A 23025-nucleotide genomic window follows, 5' to 3' on the forward strand; every position below is an offset into this window, starting at 1 on the left:
TGAAGCATCATTTATAGAAAAAAATAGGTTAGTATTAAGCTTATTGGCTGGGACAGAGTTCAAATTTAATTTTCTCTCTCACATTAAAGCAAAGTAATTGCATCTATAGTTCTATCGGTAAAGGCTGTGGACAGATCCTTGTGTGACTTCTTTAATGGTCTCCATGCCAGAGCCGTGGGGATGGAGAGAGAGTCATCACTGGAAAGACTAAGATTTAAATGTTCAGTGCTTTGTATGAAGCAGTGTCCTATCCTACATTAAAATATACCACTTTACATGTGAGTACTTGCACAAGTGTAATATGTAATATCCATGAGTACTTGACTATGCAAGAATAAAACTAGTTTTCTACCACTATTCATGCAAGTAAAACTCAATTGAACAATTGTTCATTGAAAGTGAACGCAAAAAGGGGCAAGAGCACAATTGAATCAAAGACTTTCAAATTTGAGGAAATACTTGTGGAATTTTTTTGCAGTATTTTCCCATTTTTACCACTTCTTTTCTACAAAACAACAGCACATCCCATATTCATTTTGCAAATTATTCTATGGGTAATTTCCATCAAGAAGATGCTGTAAAATTTAATATTATGTTGCCATTTAAGGGTTTTATCCTGCAAGGCTTACTCACAGAAGAGTAAGATTCCCACTAAAGTCAGTGGAAGTATTATGGAGGCCACAATCAGAATGACTAGTTAGCAATGATATTTTTTCTTAAACAAAAAACAAACAAACAAACAAAAAAAGGACAGAGAGAACATATTGTTAAGTCAAAAACAGAATGATGTACTTACATCAACGACATTGCCTAATGAGTCGTTCAGCAGTTTCTGTAGTTCCCTCAGGAACTTAAAATGTATTTGACAAGGGGAAAAATAGAGGAATTCCCTGTCTAATTGAAAACTCAGATTTTTAGAATGATTCCATCTGTTATTTTAGACAACCCACAAGTATCTCCTGACTAAAGGGAAAACACGGTAATATAATCTAAATTGCTCCCATGGCATTCTTCTTTAGTTTCTGGAAAAATAGCCAAGAACACAGAGTGCGAATGAAAAAGATTATTAACAGCCTTTAGCAGTGGTAGTCACTTTTTTGTTAAAAGCACTTTAACAATTATTTTTGGGGGGGTTACAGATCAATAGTGTTAGTTTTTCTATTGGATAAGCAACATTGACTTGCAGAAGAAGAATATTTTACTTCTCTAGATACTGTTCACTTGTAAATATGGTTGCTGGTTATTATACACATATATATATATATGTGGAAAATCATGGGAGACGGGAGAGATTCCAGAAGACTGGAAAAGGGCAAATATAGTGCCCATCTATAAAAAGGGAAATAAAAACAACCCAGGAAACTACAGACCAGTTGGTTTAACTTCTGTGCCAGGGAAGATAATGGAGCAAGTAATTAAGGAAATCATCTGCAAACACTTGGAAGGTGGTAAGGTGATAGGGAACAGCCAGCATGGATTTGTAAAGAACAAATCATGTCAAACCAATCTGATAGCTTTCTTTGATAGGATAACGAGTCTTGTGGATAAGGGAGAAGCTGTGGATGTGGTATACCTAGACTTTAGTAAGGCATTTGATACGGTCTCGCATGATATTCTTATCGACAAACTAGGCAAATACAATTTAGATGGGGCTACTATAAGGTGGGTGCATAACTGGCTGGATAACCGTACTCAGAGAGTTGTTATTAATGGTTCCCAATCCTGCTGGAAAGGCATAACGAGTGGGGTTCCGCAGGGGTCTGTTTTGGGACCGGCTCTGTTCAATATCTTCATTAACGACTTAGATATTGGCATAGAAAGTACGCTTATTAAGTTTGCGGATGATACCAAACTGGGAGGGATTGCAACTGCTTTGGAGGACAGGGTCATAATTCAAAATGATCTGGACAAATTGGAGAAATGGTCTGAGTTAAACAGGATGAAGTTTAACAAAGACAAATGCAAAGTGCTCCACTTAGGAAGAAAAAATCAGTTTCACACATACAGAATGGGAAGAGACTGTCTAGGAAGGAGTACGGCAGAAAGGGATCTAGGGGTTATAGTGGACCACAAGCTAAATATGAGTCAACAGTGTGATGCTGTTGCAAAAAAAGCAAACATGATTCTGGGATGTATTAACAGGTGTGTTGTGAGCAAGACACGAGAAGTCATTCTTCCGCTCTACTCTGCTCTGGTTAGGCCTCAGCTGGAGTATTGTGTCCAGTTCTGGGCACCGCATTTCAAGAAAGATGTGGAGAAATTGGAGCGGGTCCAGAGAAGAGCAACAAGAATGATTAAAGGTCTTGAGAACATGACCTATGAAGGAAGGCTGAAAGAATTGGGTTTGTTTAGTTTGGAAAAGAGAAGACTGAGAGGGGACATGATAGCAGTTTTCAGGTATCTAAAAGGGTGTCATAAGGAGGAAGGAGAAAACTTGTTCACCTTAGCCTCTGAGGATAGAACAAGAAGCAATGGGCTTAAACTGCAGCAAGGGAGGTCTAGGTTGGACATTAGGAAAAAGTTCCTAACTGTCAGGGTGGTTAAACACTGGAATAAATTGCCTAGGGAGGTTGTGGAATCTCCATCTCTGGAGATATTTAAGAGTAGGTTAGATAAATGTCTATCAGGGATGGTCTAGACAGTATTTGGTCCTGCCATGCGGGCAGGGGACTGGACTCGATGACCTCTCGAGGTCCCTTCCAGTCCTAGAATCTATGAATCTATGAATCTATGAATCTATAACATTTATAGTATAAAGCAAATATTTGAACTAAAATAAAATGTTAGGAATTTTGGTTAAACTATTATAAACATAAACACTTAAATAACACTACAAGATAATGATTATATGAGGACATTGCTATAGTGGCTTATGTAATGAAACACCTTACCTTCATTTGTAATGTTGCTATTTAATTATAAGAGCTGATTGAAAAATGTTAACAAAAATATCAACAAGAACTGGTTTTTTTGGTAGAAATCATAAATACTTCCAACCAGTTTTAATAATTCCACAATGAGAAATTTCTCAGTCACTTATCTCCCAGAAAATCAAGTTTCAATTGACTATGAAAGTATTAATTATTATTAATATTACTGCAGCATCTAGAAGCCTCAACCCCAGTTGAGGCCTTGTTGTGTTACACACTGTACAGGCACATAGTAAGAGACAGACCTTGCCCCAAAGAGTTTACCATTTCAATCCTTATCGACACTGCAAGTATCCAATCACATTACTATGTTTCCACACAGGCCTCTATCTCACTTGCAAATAGTTATTAATCTTTTAGACCTACCTTTGAACAGTTATTTCCTTTTTGAATTTGCTCTTCAACTTCTGTTCAGTGAAGGTCCGGCATTTATTCTTGAGAATCAGGGAAAAAACATAGACTCTGAGGAGAAAGGAAATCTACTTATGAGATTCTGAAAACCTTTAGGCCTGGAAAAGTTCCTGCAAAGACCTACTCATGTGATTAACTTTATGCATTGTGAGTATCCTATTAACTTTTTTGGGACTACTTACAGCGCATAAAGAACATGAGAAGTCTGCAGGATTGAGGCATTAGTATGGATGTAAAAGTTAGCTCCTCCCACTCAATGTCATTTAAAGAGACAAGAGAATACCAATTAAAGAAAAATCATGTGGTTTTGTTCCTATCAGTTTCAAAGCTTTTCTCAATACAAACTTCCTCTAACATGCTGTGATATACAAAACTCATGCCCCACCCTAAGAATAACATTGGCGTGGGGAAACAATGTAATATTTCTATGCAAAATGTAATTTGCCTGATAGTCATGAAGGACCCCCTCCCTCCCAAAGTTCTTCATAAATGGTAATGGATACGATTAATATTTTGAATATATTTTGATACCAAAATATGCTCTAAATCTGTGAATTGCTCAGATAGAACTATTTGCCTTTCCAAAAAAATGGGGACTATTAAAGAAAATAAAAGCCTCCTTTCTGTAGTGTGCTTGCTCACAACTTTCTCAGGCTTCAAGAATTGTTTTTATCCACTGCCAGTTCATAAAGTTAGATGAAACCTGGAATTATGAACATCTGCATTTCTGAAGTGACTCAAAGCTATTTTGGACATCAGTGTGAACGTCACTTTGCAGTGAATTGGAATTGAGTTATTCCACAGGGCAGCAGAATGAGCAACAATGAGACTCAGTGTCTGTCAAATGCAAAAATGATCGATCTATGTAAACAAAAATAGATATTCAAATGCTTGCTCTTAATACCTAGGTGTACATCAATACACTCTCAACTGGACCATATATATTAATGTATAAACTGGCCACCCTCTAATTTAATTTAAAATACTCTTCAAAGGTGTTTTATCGATGTATAAGCCATGTACTGATTAATGTATACACAGCACAATTGCTGCCTGTTATATACTTCTCCCACATTGGGTGCCAATCATCTATGCCGGTTAAGAGAAGCCTTCCCTAAAGCATGCACAACCAGTAGGCCTGTAAAGAAGTCTCCGTGTTATAGCATATGTAGTTTATAAGCTCTGCATTTCCAAGCTCCAGCAATTTTCCCTCTTCCTGTCGGACTTGATGGGCTTTGCCTTTCAATGTCCTATACAACACATCCTTTTATTTGTCAGTTTATATCAGCTTTTATTTTTCTACACCACCTATAGTATTTCTTTTGAGACCAGGCATTCAGATTAAATTTTCAAATTTTGTCATAAAATTGCATTATTTATAATCCAATTTTACTTTTTTTTTTCAAATGGCAAAAGATCATAGACAAACATGTTCTACACAAACTATTTATTATATTTAACAAAAACGTTGACTGGTTGGTTTGTCTATAATTACAGGGGGCTATAATATCAATGATGTCCAGTTTTACTGGACCAGAGGAAATGATTCAGTTCGAGGCTTGGAGACACTCCGGTTGGCACAATATACAGTAGAAGATCATTTTACTTCGGTATCTGAAGCAGTCTATGAAACAGGTAGGAACTCCCTTTGAAAACTTTCCTCTTGAAGTTCAGAATATGGGGATGAAAGTAGAACGGTGTGAAGGAACTAAACAATTTGCCTTTCTTTTAGTATTTGCAAAAATGAAAAATCTCATCCAATTTCATTCATGTAAGCTATAGAGCTTGTATGATATTCTTTAGGGAATTTGTAGCCTCTTAGAAAATGCACTCAATTGTTCAAATGTTTATAGTTATTAGACTTCTGTGGTAACATCTCGGAAAGTCGCATACAATTTGAAGAAGCTAATTTCAGGCAAAGTTCTGCTCATGCAGCTCTTAGCTGAAGCTTATGTTGTATGCTATACAGAATACATGGGGAAGAGAGAGAAGGAGGAAAAGTGTTTAATGTAACAATGAGGTTGTAAAGTGAAACATTCACATGACAGGGAATTCTAAAAGATATGCATCTAAATTTTCAAAAGCAACTAGTGATTTTGAGTGCTCAACTTAAGACACCTTAAATAATTTGGCCTCTGAAAATCAGATATCTTTCAGGTTTCTTTAATTGGGCAAGCGAAAAATCACTAGTCACTTCTGAAAACATAAACCAATATTTATCCCACAGTGTTAAAGTCTTGTACAACTTACAAGAAATGCAGACTTTGCCACTAGGTCTTGTAAGTTAAACCACAGCTATTTGGTTTTGGCAGTTTCAGTCAAACCTTGATAAGCAGATCCCTGAATAAGCAAAACTGTGAGTTACCCTACCTAAGATATCTAGGATACTATAATTATCATATAAGAAGTTCCATAGGACTTCTGCAACTCTGATTCATCATAGAACAAAACTGTGGAAAATATTTCTTTAGCTGTGAGATTTGACGTTTTGACTGTATAAGTTATGGTGGCTGTTCTGGAGATGCCAAAGGATCTTTCAAAGGGAAGAAGAGCTATCAAACATGCTTTATCCTCCTTGAGTTATTCGATGACTCTTCTTTGTTCCTATTTTATGACACATATTAAATACTATTTGTCTTATGCACAACCTACCATGCCAACCATAAGGATTTTCTTTATGTAAGGCCTCCTAATGCACTCATTTACATTGTAATTCAGGACTCTGGTGTATGCTTTCCTGACCCTCAGTTGCACACAAATTGCAACTTCTTTCCTCTGCTGCATTGTTGGGATTTTATTCTTGAATAACACAGCACAGAAGGAAACACTATGATCTAACCTGAAATATTAACTCAGGTTAAAGCATCAAAGTCCTCTAAATGGATATAAAAATACAGATGAAACACAGAATAGCAGGCTTCATGATCACAAAGAGTCTTGCTACTTATATAACTGGCATCTGTTTCTCTTCCTCCCTTCCACAGCCCCTAGCTAAACCACATCAGGTTCAGTCAAAGGAGAATAATCCTTTAGTGCTGTTCTGCCCAGAAGCGAAGCAGGACCTGCTCACCATTCCAAAAAAAAAAAAATCTGTTTAATACTTACCACCTTCCCCTATCGCATGTAGGGAGGATCCAAACTGTATCAGAAGAGCAAAATGGATTCCATTGTTTTTCCAAATGGAATAGGGGCAGTTTCCCACTTAAGTGAAATGCAGCTAGAGGCACAGTCACATCTCTTGTGGACCCTCTCCCCCTGGTTTCAGGGCTAGCTGTAGAACATTAAACACATTTGCAAAGTCAAAGTCTATTTTACTTAACTTTAACAAATACAGCTTAAATTTATTAGAATTTCCCATACCTAATTGTACTTGGGATTCTTCTGTTTAAGAACACAGCATTGTTCTGCTGTGCAGTACATTTCTAACAGTAAAGCTGATGAAATAATACCATAACCCTCTTAATTCTCTTTTAAGCCTTTATGAATATGGTGTTATATACAGAGGCTGTTCAGTTTTCCTACAATGTTTCATGGAAGCACTGCAATGTATTCTCTATCCTCTATGAAAAAAATTAGAGGCAAAAAGAATTATTGTAGATGAATATACACAGTATTAATAAAAAGAGCACACAGAAACCAAAGTTAATAATTATTTAGCTTTTTACAAACATATATTTGAAAGTATCTTATAAATATTATTTGTGCCTTAAAGGCTTCTGTGAGACTAGGCAAAAAGCAGTGTATAATTCTTCTTACAAATGATAAACTGAGACAGTCATTGGCAAAACTGAGATTAGAATCTTGCAGTTAAGGAGGAGATAAATCTATACGCCTGTCACACAAAAAGCTTTCCCCAAGAGAAGGAAAAAGGGTGGCAAAATATGAAGTGTCAGAAAACAATTTGTACATCAAGCAACAAAAGTAAATTACATAAACCAGTCCAAGAGCACGTTAATAGCATTGCCACTTACTTTTCATTTTTGTCTGAGTAGAGTGTAGCTTAATTTTGGAAATAGGAAAATTCTGAGCTACAGTCACTTACTAGATTTTTGGTCAATACTTATCTTAACTAAAGTCCCCAATCTGCAAACATGCACATACTTACCTTTAAGGATGTGAATAGGCTCACTGAGTTCTGTGAGCATCGTCATGTGAGTAAAGTTAAGCATGTGTGGAAATGTTTGCCAGATCAGACCTGAAGGGTGGATTTATATTTCTAGCCTTTTTAACATAATCTGGTTTTATTATTCTAATTTAGATAGTATATTCTTTTAATTGACTAGAGACATTTCTTACATTCACAGAATAACAAACAAAGGCATAGAAGAGAATGCTAGTTTGATACCTACTGTACCCATATACCAGCTGTCCTTCCTCATCTAGAAAACACAAGGAATGAAATTGTAAAATGTAAAATTGTTTAAAACTATAGTAGAGATAGTTGAAGCTGGTGAAGAAATCCAATTCTGCTTTAAAATGTTAAGATAGGTACATCTGAAATTTCACATAAGTACCATGTTCAGCTATCATTAGCTGGTTTGGGTGGGGAGATGGGATGTTGAGGGTTAGGATGCACAAGCACGTGTTTAATAGAATATTCACACAAATCTACATCAGTTACGGACTACAGCCGGTTGCACCTACAGAATCAGCCCAGGAGTCTGTACCTGGTCCTGCAATCCTAACATCCAATGCCCCACATATGAACAGGGCAGAAGGCAAAGCTGAGGCATTGGTAGCCACAGGGGAAGCAACAATTATTAGGTCTCTCCACTGAGTGAGCTAGATGTGTGCTCTCTCCCATTGCTGTGGCTGTTCTCACTTTGACTAACCATTGAAAGAGTGAATGCTCTTGTTGCTCCATTGGAGATACAGGCCCATGCCACTGCTGTGAAGAGGATGATGTCTTTCAGCTGGCAGTTTAGGTGTCTGGGGTTGCCCAGGAGGAGGAAGTCAACGTGGGGAAAGCCAGGCTCTTTTTAACCTGGACCTTAGTATTTCCACACCATACTGCTTCTTATGATCCAGTAGACTGCCTACTAAAGAAAGAACTTTGTAAAAGATCCATGCAGATCTCAACAACAGCACAGTTAAACTAAATGTGAAAGCATCTTGCAACCATACCTCAGCATAGCCAAACTACATATGTAATGATGTGGGGGGGAAAAGTCAAAGGCCTCCACTTTCCATTGTCCATTAACTTAGGGTGGCTTCAACATTGAGGGCTCGGCCTGAGACACATAGGGCCTAACTTTACAGATGGGCTGACCACCTACAATTCCAATGGGCTTCAATAGGAAATATAGATGCTGAGCACCTCTGAAAAGCAGGCCCTGCGTATCTCAGGCTGGGCAGACATCCAAAGTGAGTGGACATGTTTGAAAATGTAGACCACAGTGTATTCAGTATTCCTCTTAAAACAGAACTCCAAAGTAACAATGTCTAGATAAACAGGAGCTGTATTTCTCTACAATTATGTTCTTTGGTTTGGAATGAAAATCATCATTGAGTCTACTTGGTGCAGAGAGGCAGTGCAAAACTTTTGGTAGGTACTATTTAAGGCCAGAGACGGTCTCTGGGGAACCATGGATAGAGTGGCAGTGGATGGCATAGGCGGAGGGAAGTCTCTGGACTTATTACATGCCTTGCAGGGGGAAAGTACAACAAACACACACTCACTGTTAAATGAGAGGCTTGAGAGCAGATCCATGTATTATGCACATCAAAAGGACCAGAAACTCTGCATAGGAGATACAGAGCAGTAGTGATTGCTATTCTGGACAATAGCTGGAACAACAGCCATAGAGGAGCTGCACTGCAGTCCCACAACCTAGTAGCCAGGAAGAGGAATGGAGAAACTACTCCTTCTCCAATTTCATTTATTCAAGAAGGGTGATCTTCATTCTAAAGAGTAATAGCACATTTTGGTCATATACTGCAAGGTACAATTTTCTGTAGTCAGCTATGTTTGAGGCTCCCTTTCAAATGTTATTTAACTCTTCTCCTTGTGCCCTCATTTAAGCAAAAAGCAACACCTTATAAGGCACAAGAGGAGAAACAAGGGATGCAAGGCTAAAGCCATATTAATGCCTTTGTGCAGGATGTACACCATACATCTTAACTGACACCCAAGGGGTTAGTATACATATTTCATGGGGGAGAGCAGATTGTGCTCTTTGTGCCTGAATGCACACTTCTTTGTGGAATTGCATGGGATAACAAAAGTGCATCTTATATAAAGAGCTCTGTGTAGCACTTTATCTAGAGTAAACTTCACCAGAAAGAATACAGGAAATAGCCATGGGCCAAATGCTCCCCTCCACTTACACTGAGCAGAAATGAGAAAGGGAATGCAGAAAGCTAAAAGCAGCATCCCTGCAGTATGGTTCCCTCTACAAGCTCCTCCCACTGCCACTGATTGTTGGAGGCAGAGATGTGGGAGAAGTTGTTCTATGTGGCAGGTCCTCATCAGCCAGAAGTACGTACAGTAAGGATTTCAATTATAGACCAGAACGTTATTATACAATTGGATATACAGGATGATTATCAACTGCCAAAGATAAATGTTTTAGCTTGAGAAGGAAACCTGTTTATTTAATCTTAGGTATATTTCTCATGTGGTGCAGTGACATTCCATATTGATAAAACCATGGTTATGATAGTGATGTCTGTTTGAAGAATCAGAATCACTGTTGGAGACTAGTGTATGGCTTTGGACTCCAAAAGCCAAATTCAGAGACAAATTATAAAATGGGGTAAGCCAGATCACCTTACACTCAGACTTCCTTAGACTTTACACCTGCTTTACCATTGCATAGGGGAGTCTATATTGGTATATGCCACTGAGCCAGAAAAGGCATATGCTATGCTGAGTGAGAACCATTTTTACTTACACCTTCTGCTCCTCACTGTGTATGTTACACCCGTTTATTTTCATGTAACAATATTATGAATGTAAGTATATGCAAGGTATCTAAATAAGTATGGGGAATTCAAATAATGTAAGGGAGTCTAAGGCTATGTTTTCACTACATACTTGAATTACTCCTCTCGAGTTAGCCTGGCTTGAGGGAGAGCCACTACAAAATAACACTTGATTTGCACAGAGTGATTGCTATCAGCTGACAAATTGTGCTACCTTAAGCCTTTACCTTCTGCCCCCTCTCAGGCCAAATAATTCAAGTTAAAAGTACCCACAACTCTTGAGTTACGGGTTTGTGGGTATGGACAGAACTCAAGTTAGGGACAACACTCAAATAGCTCGTTAACTCTGCTGTGAAGACAACACCACTACTATATCTCATATCTCCTCCTTTCAGTTACACAGGAGAGCAGTTTTATTAGATTGCCTAATACTGTACTTTCCATTGTAGAAGATTCTTCTGACCATTTTTGTAAAGCTGTGTCACCTCCATTGTTTCCTTGTATGCAGCAGGTCTTTGAAATTTGGCAGGGAGAAAGCCCTCAGACTAGAGGGGTGCCTTTTCTCGGTGCCATGAAATTCCATGCAGGTTAACTGAGGGAACGTCTACACTGTGAGTGGCAGTGAGTTTCGGAGCCCAGGATGACAGACCCAGGCTTGTTCTGCAGCACTAAAAATAGCTGTGTCGACATGCAGCTCAGGCTAGAGCTTGGGTTCTGAAGCCCAGGGATGGGGTGGGTCTTCAGAGCCTGAGCTCCAGCCTGAGCCACGATTGTCTACCCAGCTATTTTTAGTGCCGCAGCAGAAGCCCAAGTCTGTTGACCTGGGTACTGAGGCTTGCTGTGTAGACTATTCTGAGTTATAAACTGTTAAAAAAACTCTCCACTTCCCCCTTTTTTTTGCTTGCATTGCTCAAGACATGCTGGCACCATGACAAAACCCAACAACCTGGACATGCTAAGGCTGAGCCCATGCTACCACAAAATCAGCAGCACACTCTGCACTGGGAATGACAGGAGCGGCCAGGCATGGCAGTTGTTTGTGAGGGGCACAGTCTCTCCACCAGTACCATCCCCCTTCCTGGACTTCTGCATATGGGCGCAGAGGCCCCTCCACCTCTAGGGTCACAAAATAGGGCACGAGCTCCTGGTGTCCTGGAGGAGAGACCATTCAGTCTCAGCCTGTAGTGCCAGTGTCCCATCCCCTACAGTCTAGGACAGCAGCATTCCCCTGCTGTCAGCTAATACCATTAGTTCTGTAGCTCAAGCTGTGCTGCAGTGTTGAAGTTTCAGGAGTCAAACTCTTCTGATGATGGGCGGGGGGGATTGTTACAGTTGTACATAACAGAATTTGTGTTTAGCTTTTTCCTTTTAAAAATAACCTAGGAAATTGCATGCAAAACATTTCTTAGAAGAATGTTATATAGGTTGCAAAATCAAGTTAGAAAATGCCAAATTTACAGTTGCCTGCACAACTGTAATGCTTTATGTTACAGTGTGTCATTACATCATCGCACAGCATTTTTCCCCAGCACCTTTGCCTCGTTTATTGCACAACATGGATGAAGAAAGGGGCAGAATTAGTGTTTCGTGGGAAACCATAAATTTGACATTTTTAAACTTTTGAATGCTTGACTTTGGCCTGATCTACACTTGAAAATTTTACTGGAATAACTCTTTTGGTTAAGGAAGTGATTTTTTAAAGATATGTAGTTATATTGGCAAAAACCCTACTACAAGTGCAGTTATATCGGTATAAAGGAGATTTATGTTAGTACAGTTTTCCTTTCCCTGTGAGAATAGCTACTACCTGTATAAATCTCCTGTTGTACTATATAACTGACCCCATTAAGGAGGCTGAACGCTCAACTATACCGGTATAGTTAAAACGTTACAACTTTCGAATGTAGCCAAGCTCTTTGTAACCTTAATAACTTTCTTTAGACTAGTTTTATGTATGTAATTTTAAAAATATTGTAAACATTTAAATGTAAGCAGCCATATTCTAGTCTGGTAGCAATAAGACAGACCTGCGTGTGCATTCGTAGGCTGTGGTTGCACTTCACACTGTTAAAAAGTCCTGTCAACCTCATACTTCACAATGCACCTGAGGGATGCACAAATAGCCTATTAATGCAGATATTGCTGTTGTGGCTTACCGCTAAAGTGCATCCATATTTATAAAGCACAGTCATGACTCATGGCACACAATATTAGAAACAAGCACGTAACTTCACTTAGTCAAATAAAAATAGCTCATGCCAACTGACCACAGTGAATACCTGAATTTGACCCTTTCATTGATATTCTGGTAGAACTAGTAATCACAGAGTTTGGAAAAATTTGAATTTTTAAAAGTTAAAGATTATCATCTTTTTATAACCTTCAAAATAAAGTCTGTACTGAACATTAATTGTAGTTCCAGTTATGTTAATAAAAATCAGATTGTTTCTTTATTTTCATGCATTATAGCCTAGAGGGAACATAAGATAAAAGCAAATTCACAGCCTGAACTTTAATTGCACATACGTACAAAAGCTCACTTAGGAATCTGGGACTATGAAGGACCAAATACAGACTTAGCATAAGGGTGTGTAATTCCACTACTTATGCCAAGTCTGCATTTGGCTCCAAGATTCAGATCCTTGTGCAAATCATAGAAACATAGGACTGGAAGGGACCGCAAGAGCTCTTCTAGTGGAGTCCCCTGCACTCAGTGCAGGACTAAGAATTATCTAGACCATTCCTGACAGGTGTTTGCCTAACCTGCTCTTAAAAAATCTCCAATGATGGAGATTCCACAACCCCCCTTAGCAATTTATTCCAGTGCTTAACTATCCTGACAGTTAGGAAGTTTTTCCTAATGTCCTTGCTGCAATTTTAGCCCATTACTTCTTGTCCTATTCTCAGAGGTTAAAGAGAACAATTTTTCTCCCTCCTTGTAACAACCTTTTATATACTTCAAAACTGTTATGTCCCCCCTCATTCTTCTCTTCTCCAGATCAGACAAATCCAATTTTTTCAATGTTCCTTCATAGGTCATGTTTTCTAGATCTTTAATAATTTTTGTTGCTCTTCTCTGGACTTTCTCCAATTTGCCCACATCTTTCCTGAAATGTGGCACCCAGAACGAGACACAAAATCAGTTGAGGCCTAATCAGCGCAGAGTAGAGCAAAAGAATTATTTCTTGTGTCTTGCTTACCTCACTCCTGCTAATACATCCCAGAATGATGTTTGCTTTTTTTGCAACAGTGTTACACTGCTGACTCATATTTAGATTGTGATCCACTATAACCCCCAGATCCCTTTCCACAGTACTCCTTCCTAGGCAGTCATTTCCCATTTTGTATGAGTGCAACTGATTGTTCCTTCCTAAGTGGAATAGTTTGCATTTCATTCTATTTACTTCAGACCATTTCTCCAGTTTGTCCAGATCATTCTGAATTTTAATCCTATCCTCTAAAGCACTTGCAACTCCGCCCATCTTGGGGGGTTTGTAAGTGTACTTTGTATGCCATTGTCTAAATCATTGATGAAGATATTGAACAGAACTGGACCCAGAACTGATTCCTGTGGGACCCCACTTGATATATGCCCTTCCAGCTTGACCATGAACCTCAGATAACTACTCTCTGGGAATGGTTTTCCAACCAGTAATGCACCCACCTTATAGTAGTTCCATCTAGGTTGTATTTCCCTAGTTTGTTTATGAGAAGGTCATGCCAGACAATATAAAAAGCCTTACTAAAGTAAAGATATAACACATCTTCCACTCCCCATCCCCATCCACAAGACTTGTTACTCTGTCAAAAAAATTAGGTTGGTTTGACATGATTTGTTCTTGACAAATACATGCTGACTGTTATTTATCGCCTTATTATCTTCAAGATGTCTGGAAATGGATTGCTTAATTATTTGCTCCATTATCTTTTCGGGTACTGAAGTTCAGCTGACTGGTCTGTAATTCCCTGGGTTGTCCTTATTCCCCTTTTTATAGATGGGCACTATATTTACTCTTTTCCAGTCCCCTGGAATCTTACCCGTCTTCCATGTCTTTTCAAAGATAATCGCTAATGGCTCAGATATCTCCTCAGTCAGCTCCTTGAGTATTCTAGGATGTATTTCATCAGGCCCTGGTGACACAAACATTTAACTTAAGTAATTTTTAACTTGATCTTTCCCTATTTTAGCCTCTGATCCTACCTCATTTTCACTGCCGTTCATTAAGTTAGATGTCCAATTGCTACTAAATTTTTTGTTGAAAACTGAAACAAAAAACTCATTTAGCTATTTTCCACATTTTCTGTTATTGTTCCCCCCCACACACACACCCTCATTGAGTTTTGGGCCTACCCTGTCCTTGATCTTCCTCTTGTTTCTAATGCATTTGTAGAATATAAATATTACCCTTTATGTCTCTAGCTAGTTTAATCTCATTTTTTGCCGGATAGATGAGCTAATTGACCGATTGGGAAAAGCATGATTTTTGTCCTGACCAAGGGTTATTGGCAAATCCCCCTGGCCAATGCAAAGAGAAGACGTCCTTTTCAACACCAGAGGGACTGTATCAGTACACTGTCCTCCCTTTTGGTTTACATGGGGCTCCCGCAACTTTCCAACGACTCATGGACAAGCTGTTGCGTCCACATGGCAAGTATGTGGCTGCCTATCTTGACAATGTCATTATACATAGCCCAGACTGGAGACACACTTCGAGAAGGTGGAAGCAGTCCTGGACACCCTGAGGAAGGCGGGGCTGACTGCAAATCCCTCCAAATGCGCAATTGGGCTAGCAGAAGTCAAATAGCTCGGGTATATAGTGGGGAGGGGCATGGTGAAGCCCCAACTGAACAAGTTAGAGGCAATACAGAATTGGCCCCAACCAGTCCAGAAGAAACAGGTCAGAGCATTCCTGGGACTAGTTGGATATTATAGGTGGTTCATCCCCCACTTTGCTACCAGGGCATGCCTGTTAACAGACCTAACAAAAGCTCGTGGCCCAGACATAGTAAGATGAACCAGCATGGCCGAGGAGGCTTTTGCAGATCTGCAGACTGCCCTCTGCACCAACCCAGTGCTGGTGGCTTCAGACTGGGAGAAAGAGTTTATCTTGCAAACCGATGCCTATGGGTCGGAGAAGAAGAACACCCAGTCCTGTTCCTCAGTAGGAAACTCCTGCCCAGGGAACATAAATATGCTGTAGTAGAGAAGGAATGCCTGGCGGTAAACTGGGCCATAGAAAGCCTACACTACTACCTACTCAGACAAAGGTTTACCCTCGTCACGGACCATGCCCTTCTGAAGTGGATGCACCAAAACAAAGAAAGAAATGCAAGAGTAACAAGGCGGTTCCTGTCGCTACAACCCTTCTCCTTCAGAGTGCAACATAGGTCCGGAATCAAGCATGGCAACGCTGATAGCCTGTCAAGGGTGCACTGTTTGCCGACCCAAGTAGCCCAACCCCGTAGTGTTGAGTGGGGTGGGGATGGGGGGATATGTGATAAACTCAGGACAGACAGCTGCAAAGTGTCTGTGTGGGGGAATAGAATACAGTCCCAGAAGGTTAAAATGCCCTCCTCCCTATCAACTGAGAAGGGGTGACTACAGGTCAATCAGGTTCAGCTGAGAAGGGGTTACCAGAGATCAATTAGGATCAGCTGAGAGGGAGTTACCTGAGGTCAATTAGGATCAGCTGATTCCAACTAAGGGCTGCCTGAGACCTTTTAAAACCCTCTCCTGTTGGAGGTATGGGGGAAAGAGAGAGTCACGCTGCCAGTAGGCTAGGAGCAGCAAGACAACAAGACTCACCAGGAGGGGAGGCTGCATTCCCTCTCATAAGGGAGAAAAACAAGCCCAAAAGACTGGCTGAGAGAAGGAACAGGCTGCCCCTGTGCAGCCAAGAAGGACTGTTTTTACCCAAGCCCGTCTCACCAAGGCTAAAAACAGCTGAGCCTGGTGAGACTGAGAAGGTGCCTTGCCACACTACATTTAAATATGTTTCCAAAAGTCAAATTCTTAAGGTTGCCTTGTGATAAAGTAGATTGATTTAGTTAATTGGTTTCCCCATAAATTAGGAGTTTTGTTCCCTCCTCCTACTCCACTTACCCCAATTTAATACCTGCCACAAAACCTATTTGCTCAGGTTTAGTGTATAGAATGGGTGAATCTCACATATACTGAGTATAGGTTTACTTTAAGAAAAGTTCTCCTCTCTATACTGGAATTTTAGCAAAACAAAATTGACGAGAATTACAATATTTGTTTACCAATTTGGACCTAATTAGAGCTTTTACTCAGTATCAGAAATGGAGATTTAACAGATTTCTTGGGAAGTGTGCAAGACAAACTTAGAAAAAACATTTTTAATGTTTAAAATTGACATTTACAAGAAATTGTGGTAAGCGGCACCATCTAACATTACCTTATACCGAGTAATTGTTTGTTTCAAAAGGTTGTTTGCTCCTCTTTTCACAGGACGCTATCCAAAGTTAGTATTCCATTTTGAGCTCAAGAGGAACATCTTGTATTTCATACTAGAGACATACGTACCATCCATCTTGCTAGTTGTACTCTCCTGGGTATCATTCTGGATAAGCCAATCATCAGTTCCAGCCAGAATCTGCATAGGTGAGTAACTGACAAAACAAAATGGAGGTTGAAACATTAAAAGGTGTTCTTTGTTGCACAGTACATAGCATTCGTTTCCAGAAGTTGCAAAGACTTCTGTATTTTAGGCAATTACTTCTTCGGTTTGCCATACGTGCAATACATCATGTAGATTCCCCTCGGATTTTTATTTCTGTGTATTATTTAACAAGGAAAATGTCCTGGGAAGCCATAGGGAGTCTAGATGGCAGAAAAGCACAAAGAACATTCATTCATTCCTGAACTCACTTCAAAACATTCAAGTACAATGTGTTGCAAACAAGAAAGAATTATGAGGTGTTTGTGAGGATGAACAATACATACTAATTAACACATGAATAACGGAAGAGAAAGTACTGTAAGAGATTAAAATAACTCATATTAAATGAGAGAGAGATATGTGGAGTTAGGAAGAAGAAGAAACAGCTGCCACAAGACTGAAATGTTCAGAGCAGAGGAGAAACAATTATAAGATGCGTCTGGATTTGTAAGAAGGAAAGGTGTCCATACAGAGTGAAGACAGTTGAATGGAGTGGTGTTGGCACAGTATGTGTAACTTCACAGAAATGGTCACTGTACCTACTTTCATGTGACTGCTACACAGCCGAGATACAAGATAATTACATTGTGGTTATAAAAAATCATTGTGAACCATCTTTGTAGTCAGGGAATATCCAGACCGTTTGCATAATACCATAATAATCACAAGTGTACAGCATGAGTCATTTAAGTTCCTCTCATTTTAGTTTACAGACTCTCTGGATTGTTAACCTTGTTTCTATTTTTTTAAACATGTGGATTCAAAATCTTAAATATATTTAAAAGTCTTATTTCCAGAACATCCAGCAGTAAATGTGGTTGCACACACTGAACAGTCTACAGTGACCATAAAGCTCAGAACACACTAGTTTGCAGCTATTCCAAATGCTGCATAGAATGCCATAACTAACCCCACTTTTTACCTCATTCCTTGTGTTCCGCAGGTGTCACAACAGTGCTTACCATGACCACTCTCATGATGGGAGCCAGGACTTCACTTCCTAATGCTAATTGCTTCATAAAGGCAATTGATGTATACCTTGGTATTTGTTTTAGTTTCATCTTTGGGGCTTTGCTGGAGTATGCTGTGGCTCATTTCTGCACTCTTCATCGTTCCAATTTGAGGGTACACACAAAGGTATTTAAAATTTTAAATATTTGAGTAGAACAAATACCTAGGGAACTCCTTGTCAGGAGAGTATATTACCTGCAATAGCATTAATGGGAATTGTACATACATTTAATGTAAATATTTCCTATTTGTCAGCACTATGGGTCTGACAAAAACTAGGGAATTAAGCACCCTTGAACTTTGGGGTATTAGAAATCTAGCTCTGAATTTTGCAGCTCAGGCCCTCTTTACTAGAAGACATTTTATGTCTCTAAGTTATATCCACACAACCCAATGACAGTAACAAAGGATAGTTCATGAATCACTGAAGTTTTTGGCACTATTATTGTGGCATTTATGTCGCAGCTGTATGTAGGAGAAGGCATGGAATTGTCTACCCCAGGAGGAGGAAAAGCAGAGTTTGGGGCTGTTCCATGCACACAAGGGGGGTAAGCAATCTGCCATATCCATGAAGATGGAGAAAATTACTTCCCTGGATGAATACTCCTTGCTCTGCAGAGTGGCATGGAGTGAGTGGGGCAGGGCCATAGCTCTGACTCCGCCTTACCCCGTTTTAAATGCAGGGACTGCTACTACAGGAGGCCCTTACATAACTACACAAGAGTTGGGCAATCCTCTGAGCTGTCTGTGCAAAGGCCACTCGCAATCTGACTCTTGCCATGACCATAACGCTCACTGCTGTTTAGATGTAACTGAGGGCAGCATATTTGGGTCACAACCACTTACTAGCATTTCCTCTTACAGCTTAGGAAATTATTTTTTTAACTTCTTGTCTTCCACCTTGCTTGCTCAGGTATTAAGCTACTCCATCCCTTGAACCTGCCCAGGGCACATGCTACGTGATATCCTGACCTTTCTATTGTCTCTAGTTCGAAGTGTCTGTTTCCCATATAACCCCATTCTTAGCAGCAGTTGCAATCACTACATTCACAACTCAATGCCCCACACTGTTGGTTACATCAGTGGAAGTGCTCCTGGTGAGGACATGCACCACCAAGAGAAAAAGCTAGTATGGACATGAAAAATCACAGTAATTACTGTGGTGGCATTCTGTCGACCTAACTTAGGTCGACTTAATTTTGTAGTCGAGACAAGGCCTGAGCAAGGCTAAGCCATGTAGTCTGAGGGTATTCTCTGGGAATGGTTGCAAATGCAGAGGCTAAGGATTTGTTTGGCAAGCTGGGTGTGGGTGAGAGAGAGGCATAAAGCCAAGAGAGAGCCATCTGAAAGCGAGAGAAGCAGTAGTGAGCATGGAGCAGAGATAGAGCTCCTTGGTCACAGAAATGACTGGAGGACCAGACTTAGAAATTGTGAGCAAGGAAACTGCCTGCTGCTGTTTGTTCCCATTGTTTTCAGGGAAACAGGGCTTTGTGCACAAATCTGATTTGGAGTATAGAAATTGTGCATACAAAATTGCAGAATCAAAATTCAGAAGACAAAGTTGAACCCATTTTGTAATTGTAGCCTTAAACAATGAGTAAGAATGATCTGTGTTGCACTCTGTTTTAGTATTTAAATAAGATCCAGCATTGGTTAAATTGGCACATTTTAGTCCTTTGGATGCGCTGGGGATTTATGGTTTATAATATGAACTGTGAAATAGCTAGGCATATACAGACACCTGCAGTAGCAAGCTCCATGTGAGCCATGATCAGCACAGACAACATCAAAGTCGATGACAAAAACTGATGAGTCACCTGCTGTATGGGAATTCAAGCACGATGTCCCATTCATTTCAATACAATTAGCCCACTGTGTAACAGTATGAATAAACCAACAGGTACCTTTCAAAGGCCTTACACCTTGCTTTCTTCTGTATGAAGGACAGAACCTACCTTTATGACTAAAGAAACCCTTTTGACTCTTTCCCCTGTATAAAGGAAAGGGATCCTCATCTAGCCTTATTTTTTTAAATTGACCTTTGGATAGAGAACAAGCCTGGAAACTTTCATCCTGAAAGGGGAAAGTGCCACAAATTGAAAATGGGGTAATAGTGGAAACGCTCAGTCTTATATCTGCTGGTCACACCTGCCGCAGCTACAATGCACAGCATCACATTGCCTTTACAAACATATTAAATTGGCTTGGCAAAGGAATCTCCAGGTGCACCAGATACCATGACACTCTTGGATGAAACGCTTAATCTTGAAAATCTATAATATTCAGCAGAAGTGACATCTTTCCTCCTGTCAGCTGTTGGATGTCAAACACTTCAGTTAATATAAACAGCAACAGCAGATAACATATACAGTACTTTTCAGCTCTCATACACTACCTTTTCATGGATGCTGCTGTATTCAAACAAATCCCTTCATAGTGCCATCTGCTATTCTCTCATTAAGAGCTAGGAGTGAGAGAAGAGTAAATGGTATCACATTTAAAAAATACAGCTGCAGTTGAACTCTCTCTTGAAATGCAAGGTTTTCATAATGTAAAACAGCATAATTATTCTTCTCACACAGTACCCCAAAGCCCCTCTTTTTCAGAAGTCCCCCAACATCCTTGATTTGTAAGGCAGATAGCTATTTGTAGTTCTGTTGTAGATTCTCTTTCTTCTTTTCACAGGTGCAATATGATAATCAAGCTGGTGCTGTAAATGCATCTTTTTATGTTCTGTGAAAAAAGAGTGGCTTGGAACACAGCAACAGGAGTGAGACATGCACCACGCCATAGACAGCATTTTCCACTCAAGTTTTAAGGGCTTCCTAGGGAAAAGAAATAAGTTAAGAATAGCCTAATAAAGCATAAGCCACCTGTGAATCATTCACGTGCAGCTGTGTGAAAAGAAAAATGGCACATAGGCAGTGTCCTTTCCTGCTGTGCAATAAAACTGTAATTCTGCACAAGTTTTATTTGACTTTATCTGGGTGAGAAATCAAACTTTAAACTGAGCAATGCACTAACTCCCACCATTTTAAAAACACAGATGTTGTTCTGCTCCTTTTCTCTTTCTAATAAATGAGAACCTGGGAATAGTCAGGTTTCTTCTGACAGATTTCTTGATTTTATTAACTTTTGAAGTGCCAGTTACAATCATTATGACTCAGCCTTGGTGCTTTGTTTAAAGGGTTGGAGATGCTGCTGGGAAGGATTTTCTCTGGCATCATGAGAACGATGTACTGAGTACAGTTTTTAAAGTAGAATAGCTAAGAAATAGGTTCAAAGTAAAACTCCATATCTAGCATTTCCTCAGGCAGTGTTTAAAATCCAGACTGGAATTTTATGGCTTAATCTTATCTGTGGTTTATAAACATATTTTTAATCTCAGTTTTTGGTTTCAAATTACTGACATTGCTGCAAGAAGCTATACTGCAGATAAAAGAAATATTTGCCATCAGGTGCATTTTCTGGGAAGACCCACAGTGTTGTGCATGGTTTATCTCTGTCAGATGGAAGAGACTAGATTTTTCTGGCAAATTGAAAAACAAAAATGATGGTGATGATAATTTTTCCAATTCCTTCTATTCTGTTTCACTGACTCACTGCATTTTACTTCTAAATCTGAGGTTGAATCCTGTCCCCATTGAAGTCAACAGCAGAACTCCCATAGATTTCAAAGGGTCAGGACTTCAGCCATGAACTTTCTGGCTCAATGCTCTCTCCAATCAAAGCAAAGGAAAACCCCTTGAAATATTTGTGTAGGGCTCAACAAAGTGCTGCCCTGTTTCAGCAAAGCTCTTAAGCATGTGCTTAACTTTAACCCACTGAACTTTAAGCATATGTTTCAACTGCTTTAATGGATCAGGAACGGAAATAAGGGATTATGAAATATTGAAGTATTCATTTAGTTGTGAGGTTCATTCCTCTTCCTTATCCTTGTCAGTGCTTTATTATTTTTTAAAATAGATCAACCTTCATCAAGAGGCTGATGAATAGTCAGCCTATTGTGCAAAGAGTAAGGTTCTCTCAAATTCTGAGGTGCTTGAACTAGCTAACTAGACCTAGGGGTAGCTGCAGCTCCACTGATCTTCTGCTAAAATAATGATATACTCCTAAACAATTCCTAGCTGCTGACAATTAACTTGATCTGATTGTTTATCCCCTTTGATACATTCAACAGATTTCATGCTCACGTCAATGTTTGATGGAACATTTCTGTACAAATCTAGTTTTCCTGTACACTCAGATTTGAACTTTTGCCAAAAGCTGCCATGTAAGTCATTGTGTTGTCCCTGTATTTGGAGACTTTGAAAACTGACAGTAGTTGCTTCCATGTATGTGTACACCCACTAAAATCAGGTGTGCACTACAAAAAGGGAGTCATAGGGAAACCTAATCATTCAGTTCAGTGCAAATGTAAATATATGCGATGAAACATATGCTTAAGTGCCTCTATCCTGCTGTTTTATTTCCTGTCAGGATGAGGATGAAGAGGTTGAAGAAGAGATTAATGGAGTACTGGCAACAATTGCAAACAGTTGTAATGTCTCTGACAAGATTAACAAGGTTGATTCAAAGCAAAACATCAATACCAGCAGTAACAGAAAAGAGGAGAAAAGTAAACACAGTGGGTGTAGTTCACCAATGACAGTGATGAAAAGACTCTTCTGTATCTCTGACTGTTTCTATGTTAAAAACCCATACCACATAGACAACTATGCCAGACTCTCTTTCCCATTATCATTTATCATAATAAATGTATTTTACTGGGTGTATTATTTGTATTTCTAAGTATTTTAAACTATAAAACTGTCATGTAAATGAAGGTAAGACATAATGAGTACAGTTGGGAAAGTTGCATTGGTTTTGTCAAAGTAACATTTTTATTTTACAGTGCAGTATGGTTAGGGCCCTACCAAATTCATGGCCGTGAAAAATGCATCACAGACCATGAAATCTGATCTCCTCCATGAAATCTGGCTATTGTAGGAGAGGAGCAGAGCTGGAGGCACCCCAGCTTGGGGGCTCCTACCACGCGCCAGGCTCCAGCTGCTAGTCCTGGCCTA

The 23025-nt window shown here is 39.5% G+C and overlaps 1 protein-coding gene across 1 annotated transcript in view; it reads left to right on the plus strand.

Moving 5' to 3' along the window:
- The window catches only part of LOC135881172 (gamma-aminobutyric acid receptor subunit pi-like), a 52610-nt gene extending 29860 nt beyond the window's left edge, over window positions 1-22750 (plus strand). The window contains exons 6-9 of the mRNA XM_065407720.1: window positions 4839-4976; window positions 16738-16890; window positions 17892-18085; window positions 22439-22750. Of these exons, the coding sequence (XP_065263792.1) occupies window positions 4839-4976; window positions 16738-16890; window positions 17892-18085; window positions 22439-22750 (797 nt within the window). The remainder of the gene's footprint in view (window positions 1-4838; window positions 4977-16737; window positions 16891-17891; window positions 18086-22438) is intronic.
- Window positions 22751-23025: the final 275 nt, after the last annotated feature.

This window comes from Emys orbicularis, chromosome 7 (assembly GCF_028017835.1).
Source record: "Emys orbicularis isolate rEmyOrb1 chromosome 7, rEmyOrb1.hap1, whole genome shotgun sequence".
NCBI lineage: Eukaryota > Metazoa > Chordata > Testudines > Emydidae > Emys > Emys orbicularis.